Source organism: Papilio polytes, unplaced genomic scaffold, assembly GCF_000836215.1.
Source record: "Papilio polytes unplaced genomic scaffold, Ppol_1.0 DF824158.1, whole genome shotgun sequence".
Taxonomy (NCBI): domain Eukaryota; kingdom Metazoa; phylum Arthropoda; class Insecta; order Lepidoptera; family Papilionidae; genus Papilio; species Papilio polytes.
The window spans coordinates 982,090-998,303 of NW_013525046.1; the positions used below are offsets into that span (position 1 = coordinate 982,090).

The 16,214-nt window shown below is 35.2% G+C and overlaps 1 protein-coding gene across 1 annotated transcript in view; it reads right to left on the reverse strand.

Moving 5' to 3' along the window:
• The window catches only part of LOC106111484, a 24,183-nt gene extending 7,975 nt beyond the window's left edge, over positions 1–16,208 (reverse strand). Inside the window, exons 1-4 of the mRNA XM_013293603.1 lie at positions 7,252–16,208; positions 5,772–5,882; positions 3,924–4,097; positions 9–3,818 (exon numbers count right to left, since the gene is read on the reverse strand). Of these exons, the coding sequence (XP_013149057.1) occupies positions 9–3,818; positions 3,924–4,097; positions 5,772–5,882; positions 7,252–15,981 (12,825 nt within the window). The 5' untranslated portion in view covers positions 15,982–16,208. The remainder of the gene's footprint in view (positions 1–8; positions 3,819–3,923; positions 4,098–5,771; positions 5,883–7,251) is intronic.
• Positions 16,209–16,214: the final 6 nt, after the last annotated feature.

The following is a 16,214-nucleotide window of genomic DNA, read 5'->3' on the forward strand; positions in this document are numbered from 1 at the left end:
GTTGGTATTTCAGCTTCGGAAAGTTGACGTTCAGGTAAAGTTGCTGGTACTGCAGTTGGTATTTCAGCTTCGGAAAGTTGACGTTCAGGTATAGTTGCTGGTACTGCGGTTAGTATTTCAGCTTGGGAAAGTTGACGTTCAGTTATAGTTGCTGGTACTGCGGTTGGTATTTCAGCTTCGGAAAGTTGACGTTCAGGTATAGTTGCTGGTACTGCGGTTGGTATTTCAGCTTCAGAAAGTTGAGGAATTATATCGATTTCAGAATCACATGTCTTAGTTACGACTTGCGGAACAGATTTAATTTCACTTGAAACGTCCTCTTCTGTTTTTACAACTGAGTCAAGTTTGATATTACTAGATGATAAAATGTCTGTAACACATAAATCTATTTTGCTCGGCGAGTCAGGAACATCAACACTTATCTTCTCTTGAACAATAGTTGAAATTGCAGTATCTGAGTCAGTTGGAGCGGGAGATACAATTTCTTTGATTTCAGGAATTTTATTTTCTGAAACTGATTCAGGTTTAGTTGTCGTATCTGTGATATCTTCTTTTGTAACTGTTGTAGATGTTATCGTAGAAACAGTATGTTCTTTTTCGCGGTCTATAAATCCTTTTGATATTTCAAGTGGCGAGATTTCTTGTGGTTTATGTTTCTCTTGTAATATTTCCTTTACTGGTTCCTTGATCTCAACTGTTTCTGTTTCTGTAAGTTTTTCACATGGACCAATTTTGACATCTATATTAGCTGTGACTGTAGAATCCGGAATGTATTCATCATCTGAATCTTCAACGATTTGTTCCGTTACATGTTCTTTACCATCAATTATCTGAACATTCCTTATTATTCTTATGCGTCTAGTTTTAACTCCCTCTTCTTGTATTGTGTAGGTTGAGGGTTCGGCAATAACTTCTTCCGGTTCTTCTACAACTTCTTCGGTGACATGTTCATTTCCATCAATAACTTGTATATGCCTTATAATCCGTTTTCTTATTCTTGTTACATATCTATTTGTTACAGTAGTAAAACCTTCTGTAACAGTCGAGGAAGTACGTATCATATTTTCGCCTATATTATGGCCAAGAGAAACAACTATTTCTTCCGGAATAGAAACATCACTTACATGTTCTCGAATTGCACTTTCTTTGGGAAAATCATGAGTGTCTATTTTCGTTTGACTATCAATATCATAGGTAATAGTAGGCATTTGGGAAATCATTGTAACTTCTGTCTGTTCTTTTAAGATTGTGCCATGAGTATTGTTGTCTGATGAAGTTACTTCAACAGTTTTGAGTAGTGCGTCTTTTACAACGCTATGATCTGGTTCATAAGATTCTTTTTGTGTAATTTCTGTTGGTGAATATGGTAAAGTAACTTTTTGTAAATTTTTATCAACCTCTTCAATAACTTCTGGTTTAGTAGTAGATTCATTTGTATCCGTAAGTTCCTTTGTCCTAGGTAAGTCTTTCTTTTTGTCATCCACTGTTTCTTTAACTACCTCCCTTTCACCTTTTTGTTCAGATATCAAACTATGATTAATTTCACTAGCTATTAAATTAGACGTTAAATCTGCAACATTATCCCATTTATTATCTGCTGTTGTAAATTGAGGTTGTTCTGTTTCGGTTACGATATATTCTTGAGGGTAAGACGGCTCTACATCTGATGCCGCTATTATCTCTGGCTCATACGCATCGTCATCATCTTCTTCAATTACTTTTTCTGTAACATGTTCTTTGCCGTCGATAATTTGTACTTGTCTAACAATTTTTATTCTTTTCATTTTAGTGCCCTCATCAAGAGATACACGAGTCTCTTCGGGCTCAAGCTCTACAATTTCTACATCAGCGGGTTCTTCTATCACTTCTTCCGTCACATGTTCTTTTCCATCGATAATTTGAATGTGTTTGATTATTCTTTTCCTTGTTCTTGTTACTGTTCTCGTTACTTTCTGAGTAAGGGTAGCAAAATGAGACGATGATGTCTCCAATTGTGTAACTTCATTACCGGATAACAACAACTGACTAGATCTTAATTCGTGTTCTTGGACATTGCTATCATGTTCTGATATTGCATCATCTTTGTCTTCTTTTAAGTCGCGACTCTTTTTAACAGCGTCCTCATTTGAATCTTCCTGTTTATCTACTTGTTTATTCTTATCTTCTGGGATGTTACTGACTTTCTTATCCTCTTGATTCGTATCACGATCGTCAGGTGGAGGTTTATTATCATCATCATCTTTATCGTCTCTGTCAATAGGTACATTTCTATCATTGATGTTAATTGATACTCTTGGTATTTGTTCTTCTGAAACTTCGACATCGTCGGGTTCTTCAATAATTTCCTCAGAGACGTGCTCTTTACCATCGATAATAACGATACGGCGAATAATACGACGTCTGGTTTTGATAATTCGTTTCGTGACTTGTTCAACGACAGCAGTAACGCTCGAAGATGATGTCTGAATTTCCGGTTGAATGTTACCTTCTGCTATTTGAAGAATTTGGTCTGGGTTCATATCTTGCCCCATAGAGATTATCATTTCTGGTTTGGATGTGAATTCTTGAATCGTCATTTCTCGTCCAGGAAGTCCTGTGATGACTTGACCGTCATATGTTTGATATTGTACGTTTTGGATTCCACCATCATCGAAAGTTTGAGTAGAACCTTGATCTTGTTTAAGTGTTATTTGTTGGTACGTGTGATCTCGATGACCATCAGGGTCCAATACGTGCGAGGAACGTTCCTGCGTGTGCAATATTTGTTGCCTTGTGACTAATGTTTTTCTCACTTTTCTAACAATTATTCTCTTTGTACCATCTGCGTCCACTACCACTTCTGTCGTTGTTTCATCGGGTTCCACCATTACGGTTTCAAATGATTGAGGTAAACTATGAGTTATATTCAATTCAGTATTTTTATTTTGATAATCACCCTCGTAGTCAGCATCGACTAGTAGTGAAGTTTCGTCAATTGCTTTTTCTCTGACTACAGGTCGACTTGAGATTATAATAGTTTCATGGCCATCTGATGTAGTTTGTTTAACTTGAATATTCTCAAGCACTTCACCGTCTACTGACTTTTGTTCGCTTGTTTGTACTTCGACCTCTTGTGGTGGCGCACAAGTTATGGACACATCCTGAGTTTCTATTATTTCTGGTTGACAGATAACCGACTTATCGTGTAGAGACGGAGCTTCGGAAATAAGACTTTTTCCAGTTTGAGTTTCTATTGTTGTCGTTATTTTAGATTCAACAATCTTGGGAGATTTTATTTCCTCTACTGTTTCACCCTCCTTTTCGTATTCAAATTGAGTATCGTCTTCAGGAACAGTTTTAACAGCTACACTTGGTACAACTTCGACAGTCTCTATGATCTTTTGAGAAACAACTTCCTCCGGCATTGAAGTGGAATCAATTGTTCGGTCTGTTTGTGAAACTTCTTCCTCCACATCAGCCGTATATTTGATATTTATCAATATTTGTCTCAATCTCTCTATCTCCGCAATGACTAGAACTCGCGATTCCTCCAATGTTTTCTTCAATGCATTTAATTTAATTTGCATCGATTGACTAGATTCATCAACACTTATCACAGTTATAGATCTTAGAATAATTTCATATTCCTCGTATTGTCTGATATAACGTTCATAAATTTCTATATATCTAATAATATCTTCTTCAGTGAGTACTTCGGTTTGTTTCGTGGACACTTTAAGCTCTGTATTTATTGCATCTAGCCAATTGTCCAATTTAGCTATTTGTTCCTTCTGCTCTTCAATTTGCTTAGATTGATTTTCCATATCAATTTTCGCATCCTGAAATCCAAACATTAAAGTTTTTTTAAAACAATCAGACTAATGTTAACACACTGCTATCTACGGTAAAAACAAAAAAAAAAACAATACAATTACCTTTCTTACCTTGATGGTGTGAAGGCCTTGCCGCGCTTGCTCTAATAACTTGCTGATCCTTGCTTTCATTATGATCAGTTCTTTAAGTAATGTCTGAACTTCTGATTCATGTCCGTATTCCATTATCTTCTGTTCCAGAAGAACTGCTGCTTCTTCACACTTGACTAGAACTGCTATACCCTCCTGAAAATCAAAGAACATGTTTTTCAAATTTAAAATAAGTGTAACACTGTAAAGTATTTAATATATTTTCACACGTTTTTAATGTTTTTAAAATGTTATGATTTCGTTACCATTCCGTTTAATCATGGCATTTTAATATCAATTATTTGATTAAAACTTTAAAAAATAACAACACCAATTTATCCATACGCGAAGATTATAAATAAATAGAGCAATCTAAATAAATAATCCAATAAATTTTAATAAAGACATAGGTTTTTTAATGAGGAAAACGCGCACGAGTTCGTAAACATTTAATCAAGTAATACCCCTAAAAAAAAATCAACAATAAAACTTCACAAACACTAAACCTAACAACTAACCTTTGATTTTCAGAAGACACACACAAAAAGTCAAATGAGAGAAAAAAACAATTGAAATAACCACAAAAATCGCTAAGTCTTTCGATTTCGTATTCGTTCGTATATGCCGGTTGACTTCGCAGACGTTAGCACAAACAGAGAGATGCCAAACAAATGTGGTTTATTATTAACACGGGATTTCGTAACCGCAAGTGCATGACATCATTGTCTAGTAAAATTCATCATCTGCTATAGCCAATATAAACAGATAACTTAAATAAATGACTCACAATATGCTCATTAATTATTCTAGGTTAAAGAAAGGTCGATTATAAGTGAAAACTTTGTGAATTATTTTCATAAAAATAGAAGAAAATGCCTAAGCCTCTTGCTCGGAAAGTAGATATTAAGGAATGTTTAATTCTGGACTATAAGTGCGAATCCTGAGAAAGTATGCATAGCTAGCCGTATAAGAAATCTAAGCAAAGTAAGTACAGCTAGATTGGATAACTAAGCGCATCTGATTAAAAGATCCTATCGAAACATGCCTTTAAAATATTAACAGTATTAAGTTTGTTATTCTTTTTCTTCATACAAAAATCCATTATCAGGTCTAAATAAAACATTGGTTGCCAAGTAACATTTCTCTCGGTCTCAAAATGTAAATAGTAGTGACCTAGTTTTAAAGACGAATGAAATATATCTCAAAGCCAACTTTGCCAAAACAAATTACAAATACGTAATATACTAAAATATAAATGACGTCACACACGTCATGAATAAAAATAATTCTGATATCATAGTTCACTTCTATTCATGCAATTGTTTCTAAGAACTAATAAATATTAAAACGACCAATGTCAGTATACGACCAAGACTGTATCTATACTAATATTATAAAGAGGAAAGATTTGTATTTCTGTATGCATTGAAATAACTGAAACTACTAGGCCGATATCAAAATTTCTTTCACTATTAAAAAGATACATTTTCAGTGAGTAACATAACTTATATTTTGTAATTTCAAGCGGGCGAAATCGCGAGCAACAGCTAGTCATAGATATTCTAGTTTTGTCTAAACTGAGGCGTTACGTTGTGCGAACGATCTCAAGTTGTTAGCTGTAATGAATTACATGTCTGACATAACCGTTGGTTTTTTTAATACTTTTCACATCTCTTTCATTACTTCTGAAAGACATGAGACAGCTAAGGATAGAAGCCAACCCACGGTTTGATAAATGACGATCTAAGAGTAGTAATTAATTTAAAACACTCAATGAAACTATGGAAGGCCAATGAACTTTATGTAGGAATTATTAGGAAGTATATTTACCTTGAGACCTGCTTCCATCGCGTCTAGTGTTTCATTCGGCAGATCTGATAGTTGACTTTGAACGATTCTCACTTCCTCGAGGAGTGTCTCAAGATTATTAGACAAGTTATCCTAAAAACACACAACTGTATAAGTCAAAATGCACTACATTTAGCCGCAGACATGGAATTTTAAATCATCTTGATATAACAGATAAGAGAAAAGAAAATAATAAAAAAAGAACAGTACTACTGTTCCCGAGGCTCTAAATGTCAACTATAATAGGGTAAAGAAAAGTAAAGTTTAAAATTCCACGTCATTGTATCCTAGCAGGGGAAAATAGTCCGTAACAACATTCAGATGCAAAGGACCAGATGCCGGAATGGATTCAACTCAAAATTCATGATTAGCTTTGTTTCTAAATGATAAAAACAACTCTTACAGCACTATATATTACAAAGCCCGTAACAGGATTTTGAGTTGCATACGCCGGTTATAGTTAGCAACACAATAAACAACGCAAACTTATTAATAGCTTAAAAATGTCAATGTTGGCATGACATGCTTATCCGGATTGTCTTAAACATGGTAAAAACCTAAAGCCATTCGAGTGAGGGATATGCTCGTGTTTTATGGTACGATTGGCAATATGCAAAAACACAGCGTTATATTTTAAACAGATTAACAAAAATTAAGATAAATATCGGCCAAATTTTACTTAATTCTTTAAAGGACATCATATAAATATACTTGAAAAGTAAAAAAATTGGTATCGAAAAGATTTTGTTAGCATTAGTTTGGCGTGTTCTAAGCTGTGGTCGTGTAAGACGTGTTGCCAAGCATTTTTTAAATGAATGCCTAAAACCATAAACTCAAACAAATACGCAAATAAAAATATAATCAATTGAATTGGAAACAAGGGAAGGTATTGCACCTACACAGGTCAACATAAAGAATTACAGGGGTTCAAAACATGTCGATTGACCAACCTCATTATGAAGTTTAAATACGTCGATAACAAGAATGTGTAGTCCTCCCCATTATTGTATAAAAAGTAAGCCAAAAATAAACATCTAAAAATAAATCCATTTAAAGCAACAATTTCGTCGATCGTCTCGTAGTAGCCAAATCTTGGTGTTCAATTTTCACAGGGTTTGTTATGCGATTTGAATTAAAATAAAACAATGTTTAAACATACATTTATTTTATTACAATAAAAATTGACTCGAGAAATTTCATTAGTATTGAGTGACTAGACAATGACTAGATTGAAATAAATTGCACAAAAAACTATCAATTCCTACAACTACGCTAAACGTGTTTAGTGAGAAGAGATGTCCGCCAACAGTTGGCTCTACAAGACGAACGGCGAATTCTGCAGACGACGACGATTTACAACAATAATTCTTGTAATAATTGTGATAAGACAAATCGTTATAAATTCATGCCAAACATAAAATAAATATTGTAAAAGAGTACAATACGAGTGTTGATCGATCACCTTGGCTGTGGTCCGGTTCTCATGTTCCTGCGGCGGCGACTCCTGCTCGGGGGGGAGAAGGGCAACTGGCGCTAGGGATAGGGTGGTTAGTTTATCCTCTGGGATGTCGGAAACTAATTTAGAAGTATCCTCACTTATCAAGCCCGTCAGTGAATCAGAAGGTGTTTCCAAACTCAAATAAGAACTATGATCTTTCCAGCTGCAAATACCGCCTGGAAGATCCATCGATAAATAGTTGGAATCGAACGGAGAGCCGCTTGATTCGCGTGGTTGTTCAGATTCAGAAGAGTGACCTGAACCACCACTAGGATCTTTATCTTTGTCTTTTTTGTCCGTATTTTTTACTTCAGTATTTATGTTAATCTGATGTTTATGTTTCTTTGCCATTTGTAAGAAATATTCGCATTCGGCGTCGTGATATAAATGCTTCTCAGGCCAAAAAGGCGCTTCTATAAAACCATTAGAGAGAATATCGGAATCGTTAGGGAGAGTTTGTTTCGATTCGATGGTGTATTCACGATTGGTGTCAGATTTTAGTGGAGAAGAAGCAAAATTGTCTAATTTAGGTAAAATTTGTTCAACAAGCAGTTTTTCCGCATCGTCTACTAATGCTTTTTCCTTCCAGAAATTGTCTTGTTGTATATCTATGAGATTGTTAGTAGATGGTGTAAATGAAGTGTTAGTTATTGTGGAATTTACACCTTCGACATGCCCCTTATTTAGAATTTGTTCAGGAGTTTCGACTAAAATTAGTGACGTGATGTTAGAAGGCTCACTCTTGTTTACTTGAATATCTTGTTTCAAATTTTCTGGATCTATCTTACTATCTGGAATCGTTTTTATGTCTAAAACAGATTTTTCTTCATTCTCTGTGGCCTTTTGAGGAATCTGAGTTTCTGAACTATCTTCAGGTTCAGGCGATGCCAGCGAGGGCGTGATGTTTTCAAGTATTTCGTCTGGTTGTTCATCTAATGAGGTTTGCATATCTGTTAGTTCTTTAGGTGTAATATCACTTGCTAAGGATGCATCGTTTTCAGGAAGTAACATTTCTTCTATTTCTCTTTGTAAATCAGCCATTTTACTTTCCAACGACTGTTCATCGGATATTCTCTGTGATTCAATTGTTTTTGGTAAATCAAGTGGACTTAAAGCTTCTGTGTCCATTTCTTTTGATATAACCTCCCCTTCCAATTTTTCGTTGTTAATTTTTGTGGTTTCAACATTTGCACTTTCTGGAGCCTGTTGTACTTCAATTACAATATTTTCTTGTTTATTATTATCAGCATAGTCAATTTTGACTGTCAAAATCTCGGATATACTAGTAAGGTCATCTACGGCGCTAGGATCTACTTTCCAGTATTGGGCTTCAGCATAAAACCTGTCTTTAATAGGAGTTTCAATTGATTCTGGTGTTGAAATTGGAGTTTCAACAGATTTTAATGGTACCGTGTATGTTGGTTCTGAAGATTCTACTTCCGAGGAAGTAATATCAACCGGGGATGGAGTATCAGTCGTATCTACAATTACTTTCTTCTCCTTCTTTTTCTTTTTGGATTTCTTTTTAATCTCTAAGGTCGATACTTGTGGACCCTGAACTGAAAGGTCTTCTTTTTGTTGAACGTCTATTGGCTCTACTTCTATAATTTCCTGTAACGTTTCGGAATTTTCGGATACATCTAACGGTTTATTTACCTTCTCCTTGGATTTTGAAGATCTCTTCTTTTTATCCTTCTTCACAGGCTGTTTTTCTTCATCGGAAGTACTGGGTGCTATCTGTGCTACTTTTGTCTTTACTTCTTTTTCTTTAGATTTCGTCGAACGGCTCTTTCTCCCTTTCTTTATAGGTTCTTTTTCTTCGTCAGAATGACTACTTTGCACTGTTTCTCCATCGTCTGGTTTTAAAGTGCTTGTTAGAGCATTAAACCTATTTTCAGATTTTTCACGGACATCAGTTTGTCGCATTGTCCTGTTAGCAGAACTGGAGCGGTTATCTCTAGACTTAGATCTCGAACGTCTGTTCCTGTCAACTTTTATAAATCCTTCTGCATCTACTTCTAAGTCAGGTTTATTATGTTCCGAGTCGGATTCATCAACTAAAATAATGGGAGTTTTAGATTTTGATTGTATTGGTTCATTCGGTGATGTAAGTTTTTGAATCTTTTCAGGCGATGGTCGATTCGAAGCAACTATTTTCGCCCATGAGTCATGAGATTCCTGATTATCATATTCGACGCATCGAAGTGCTTCAGTAACAGGAGATTCTGTTTTTTCTTCTAAAATAGATTCTGTTGTGGATTGTACTTCTTGGTTTTCGACAACATGGATTGGTGAAATTTCTTGTACAACTAAACCTTCAGCTAAGACTTCAGCATAAGATTTACCATCATCTGATAATTTAGTCCAAATGTTTTCTTTTTGATCCGAATCTGATTTTTGTTTTTGTTCCTCATGAATGGGCACGGAAGAAACTTCGTCAACAGATGTTACAATTGTTGACGTTTCGTCTTTAATAGCAGTTACCTCCTTTTTATTATCTTTTTGCTTTTGTTTTTTGTTACGTTTCGATTTTGGCTCCAACTTATCTTCGGTAGACTCCTCACTCCTTTTAACGTCATATAACATTTCACTTTCCTTTTGTTTTATATTAATATCAGGTATTTCTTGTTCTTTCTTAGAAGATAAAATTGAAGAATATGTTATGGGTGTAGCGTTAGTTTTATGTAAATCTGTTTGTAAAGATACTCGTTCATCGATATTAGATATTTGCGTATTTACTTGTTTACAATCAGATATTGTTAGGTCAAATGTTTTGTACAAATAGGAAGGTGTAAATTCAGGGGCATCAGCAGAAAGCTTTGAATTAAGAACTGTAGTCGAGAAGGAAGGTTTAAATTCAGGTATGGAATCGATTTCTGGAAGTAGATCATGTAAATTGTGAATAGGAGATTTTTCAGGACGGCTACTAGTTTCAGTTTTGGATCGAGTAGATTGTTTTGAATCTATTTCGTGACCTATAGACTTATCAATTAGTACGTCGGGTTCCGTACTCATAACGTTGCTAACCTGTTGTTGCGTATCAGTACTTAAGGTTGGGGAACAAACAGAATGAACGATTTCCGCTTCGATAAATTTCGCCGAGATAGTTTGAGGCACGAATTCACATTTCGATATTTCTGATATCCCTTCTGTATGATGGACTTCGTCTTTTTTAAATTCCGATAGAAGTTCCGTCGAAGAGGAAACATCAACATTATCTATTGAAGAAGGACTAATACCAGCAGCTGGTGTTGGTGGTTCAACTGTTAGAACCTTTTCAAAATTACTGTTAATTTCTGTGGGTTCTTGTAATTCAAATGACACATCCTTTTCAAGGTCAATAACTTCGAACGAGTGTTCGAAATCAAGCTCGTCACCAAGATTTGGATTGGATTCCTGACCTGAATCTTCCGCTTTTTCTACAGATATTTCTAATTCTGGTAAATTAAGATGTAAATTCTCTACCACGACAAAATCTTCTTCTATATTCTCTTTTATTGGAGATTCAACTTGTTCTATTTGGTTTTGGACGGTGCATTCTACATTTTGTTCATTAACTTCTTGTTTCCTAGCTTCTTCTTGCTTCTTCTTCGCTTCTCTTTCCAAAATAGATGTAGCGACCATTGCAACATCACCAAATACCGCAGGCACAAGAGTATTAAAGTCTTGTATCTCAACTGTAGTCGTTTGTTCATTTTTCCTACTATCAACATCTGTGAAAACTTCTGCTTTCTCTTCATTGTTAAGATCGTTGTCATCTTTGCCATCGAATTTATTTGTAACGCATATAGCATCGCTTTTTTCTGGTGGATTTTCAATGGTATCAGTATTAATAACGGAATCTATCGTATTTTCGTTATTAGAAAGCATACACGCAATATTTTGCGCAAATACATGCTCAGCTTCTTTTAAGTCACTATAATTGTAAATAATTGGTTCATAAAAAACTGTTTGTGGCTCTGGACTATGTATATTTGGGGTTTTCTTAGGAACTTTAGCAACACTTTGGGACTTTGATTCTTCCTCTTTGTGAGATTCTTCAGAATTTGGCTGTAAAGAATTATCATTTAAATTTTGAGGTAACGTTTGAGTCCGCACCTCTTCACTTTCAGATATCTGAATGAGTTCTAGTGTGTCTTTAACGAGAGAGGCCGGTTCCGTATCAACAGTTGATTCACTTAGGTTTAACGCGTATCTGTTTTCTGCGTCATGAATGACATGATAATCTTGCACGAATGTTTTGTTTACTGTCGTTTCTTTGTTATCAACTGGATTCAAATCTTGCGAATGTATTTCTTCATTTTTATTACCATTCTCTAACGGCACTGAAAGTTTCTCGTCTGTTGAAATGTTTATTTGATTATGATGCGATTCATCCATGGAACGATCGTTTTTATTATTTTCTCTAGATAAAATAGAAGCTAAAAGTATTTCAGATTTAGACAGTTCATGATAGTCATATTTGGGCTTTTCAAAATGTATTACATCAATTTCATTTGGTTTATTTTCTAATAAGTTTTCACTAACTAATGTAGTGTTTCCTTCATCGTTCGTATCTGAGGGGTTTTTAGTAATATTTATAATGTCTGCTTCAGCTACCGTCTTGCTTTCCTCGACTGTGTCAATGTCGGTTAAAACTTGAGTGTTTTCAATCGTATCAATATTTACGTCACAAGATGAGCCGTTTTGTTGTTCTTGTTCATACAAGTTTACAAGACGGGGATAAATCTTTTCAGCGTCGGCAATACAGTGATAAATACAGTGAAACGAAAACTCTTCATTAAATCTTTTCATTGATAAATAAATGGAATTTTCTTCAGAGTCATGGCTTTTTGTAAATTCTGGTAGAATTTCTTTGGGTACGGTCTCAATCAAAATGTTTGATTCATTAGTTACTTTTTCTAAAATGCTTGTTTCATGCACTTCCGGTTGTTTAACATCTTCATTTGTTACACTTGGTTTAGGTACTGGCATCGTTTCTTTGGGACAAATAATTCCTAAGAATTTTTCAGCGTCAGTTATTTCTCGATAATCAAAACGTGGAATTTCGTTCTCGAGCACAAACAGTACACCAGTAGTATCAACAGCTTCAATGTTCATAATATCTTTTGATTTTAGAACATCATTTTCTTTATTAAATTCTATAATTTCAAGTTTATTAGGTATTATTCCATTATTATCAACTTCCAAAGTTGAAGTGACATCTGTACATTTCTGATTATTTTCTAAACTAGATGTTGCTGTTTGAATACTTTGTGTATCAAGTACAATTTCCAAGTATGTAGTAGGTGGTATCTGAATGACATTCGTTTCTGCACGATTTTTAAAATCTGTTTTCTTAAGTGTATCCTGAGAAGAAGTTGTAACAGTTGCTTCATTGTCAAGTACTGATTTTACATCGTTTGAGTTCTCTCCTTCAGGATATATGTCCTCAGATTTCTCAGGAATAGATGTAAATGAATTATCTACAGACTTTACTTCATCACATTTCAACTGAGCTTCTTTAAACCCAGAATGTTCAGTTATGTCAGAAAAAGATAGGCTTACTGCGGCCTTTTGAACAATTTCACCATCTGCCTGATCTTGTTCTGCGATTTGTGTATTTTCATATTCCGGTTCACATTTGGAAGATGAATTACTTTGCTTATCCAATAATTGATAGTAGTCGAAGTCCAGTCGATCAATGTCAAGATTTATGGAATACGTTTTTATCTCTTCTAATTCTTGATACGGAATGGTACTCGTATTTAATTGTCCTCTTTGGCGGTCTTGTACGGATCCAAATATAGCATGTTCAAGTATGTTTTCTGAGAACTCTTCAACGTTAGAGCATTGGTATTCCTCAACGTTGCTCTGATTTTTATCGTCGACGATAATTTCTTTATAATCATTATCAGCTAAATAAGTTATGTCTTTGTCTCTTGCTTCTTCAGAATCTAGTTTTGGAACAGACTCCGTTTTTGTATTCAGCGATTGTTCTTCAATAACAACGTCTGTATGCTGATTGTCTACAACCGATTTCAAATCCTCTGATAAAGATTCTGTGATTAAATCAGACGAAATTAGGGGTTCTCCTAAGATGTTTTCATTATTTTCTTGCGAAGTTACGGTTGCAGTTTTAATTTCGGTGACATTTTCATCTTGAGAATCAATACTCGAAGAGTTTATCTTGGAATTAAATACTTTCACTGTTCTTATAGGCGGTAACTTTTTCTCTTCGTGTGTTATTAGGTAAATAGTGCGTGTTTCCATATCTTGTATAATAGGTTCGTATCGAGTTATTTCCTCTACTATATTGAACGAGCTGTCTATTAAGTTATCAGTTCTTAACGTTTTATTATTATTCTGCTCATTAGAATTACTGTCAGGATCGATAATACTTTGAGTTGTTTCAGATATTTCCTTCTCCAAGCACTCTTTTATTTCAGCTTCTATATTTGTTGCATCAATAATTTCGGGAAGTATAGTAACTTCAGTTGCAATTTGTTCACTTTCGAGGGACAAGTCAGTCTCGATACTAGGTTGAGTGATGGGTGCTAGTTCTGATTCAGGAATGTCTTCCTCTTCAGCCATCAAAGTATTCCAATCCATAGTTACAAGTGTACTCTTGACTTCCTGATCACCTGAAATTATATTCGAATCTTCAACTTTTAAACTATCAGTTTCGCGCATAATTTTAAAACTTTCTGTTTTGACAGCTTCTTGTCTTGTTTCTCGGTGCTTATCTTTTATCTTTTCATACTTTTCGATTGTTTTCTTTTTAGCACTTATTGTTTGATCAATCTCTCGCAAAGCTTGTTCTATTTCGTCATCAACAATTTTAGGTTTCTTGCTTTTTGATTTCTTTTTGTGCGTTTTTGCGTCAGTAGATTCTACTTCACCAGAGGTTTCAAACCTTGTTTTCTCTTCAGCATTTGTACTTAATGGGTTAGAAATAGTCTGCTGGGTAGAAGAATCTTTAATTTCAATGGATTTCTGTTTCTTAGATTTTGGTTTCTTACTAGTATCTGTTACATCTAGAATGTTAACCTGTGCTAAAGTAACATCAGTGACATTAGCTTTTTCGTCTGTTTTGTTCGATTTTTTAGATTTTTCAGCCTTCTTTTGGACATGAGATATTTCTTGAGCTGTAGTGCCAATGGGTTGTACGTTTTCTTCAACTGTTTTGTCTACAGCTGCTATTATAGTTTGATCGACATTTATCTCTTCCACGGCCTTTCCTTGCTTTTTGTTTTTCTTTTTCTTCTTTTGCTTGGACGCTATCTCTAATTCTGGTTCTGTAGACAGGTTAATGTTTTTAACACTACTGTCTTTTGTCAAAGATAAAGTCTCCGTATTAACATTGGATTCCTCAACGTTACGAATCAAGTGTTGTATTACTTCTTGTTTGTCTTCATCTTGAAGGTTTGTTGATTTATTAACCTGATCATGCTCATAACACTTACTCTCTTCCATAATCGTTTGATTTGTGTCATCAGAGGCTTCAGGATATTTTAAAACATTAGCAGATAGGTCTTCTAGGTTTGATTCCCATGAACTACCACCAGAATCATCATCTTTACTAGAATTGCCTCTTTCTATTTCTACGTTTACATTTTCTGTGATTGTTTTTTTAATTGACTTTTGTTGTGCAACAGAAGATGGTTCAGTTATTTCAGAGGTTTGTAGTTCCTTTGTAACAATTTTCTTTTTCTTTTGTTTAATAGTGATTTCTTTGTTATCTAATTTTGAGGCTAATTGCTTCATTTTACCATCGTTTTTATCTATCGCTTCATCTGATTCTGTGCCCTTTGTCATTTTTTCTTTACTTTTATCACGACTATCTTTAGTTTTTCTTTTTTTCTGTTTATCTGATTCTTCTATTTCTTTAAGGGCTTTCTCAATTTCGTCATCGGCGTCTTTTGGCTTTTTATGTTTATTTTTCTTTTTAGCTTTTTTCTGGTCATTTTCAGATTTAGTAAGGTCAAGTATACTTTCAACGGTTACCGTTTCAACAACAGTTGCACTATGCTGAACTTTTTTAACCAACTCCTTACAGCTTGTTTCTGTACTTAGTTTATCAATTGTTTGAATAGATGTTTGTATGTTACTGTCAAGGGGAAGGGAATCTAATCTTGAAGAATCTTGTTGTTCTGGAGTGTCATCAAAGTCCTCAACTTCAATAACTCTCTTTGAAAGTTTTTTCTTTTTAATAATTTGGGTATCGTGGGATTTAGTGGACCGCTTTTCAGGAGCACGTCTCTGTCTTGGCATATCTCTAGACCGACTACGCTGAGCAGGTCTTTCAAACTTGTCCGTTTTGACTCGCAACGATTCTGTTGACTGAACTCTGGGTTCATATTCTATTACAGGGGGAGCCTTTTCCACCTCTACAATTATTTCTTTAACCATTTCCACCTGTGCTACTTGTGGCTCAGGTAATGATACAATATTTTGGGTTTTTGCCTGTTTCCGAAGACCTAATGCAAGAATTTCTGCATAAGATAAATCTTGTGTCCGCAACTTGGTCGCGGGACTAAGTGATCTGTCGTGATGTTCAGGCGGACGTAATTCCGCATGAATAGGAGCTTGCTCTATCTGTTCAGATATTTCGCTTTCGCAAATCTCTTGTTCTTGATAGTTCTGATTTTCTATCGATACTTCAGCAGTCCATTGTTTTTCCTCCGGTTGGATATAAATAATAGATTCAGACATGTACGCATCACTTTCACTTGCGTCAACAGTCTCACTGTATAGATCACTGGGCTCATCGGCCACATCACTTTCGATACACACTGGTGCACATGTTTCACTTGAGATGTATTCCTCTTCGGCGGGAGTGTGAGGGGGCTCGTGGGGCACTCTCTGTGCACTAGGCTGCCGGGAGCTGACCGAGCTCGAGCGGGAGTTGAAGCCTTTCACTATCTCGGCGTAAGTCGTCGACAACG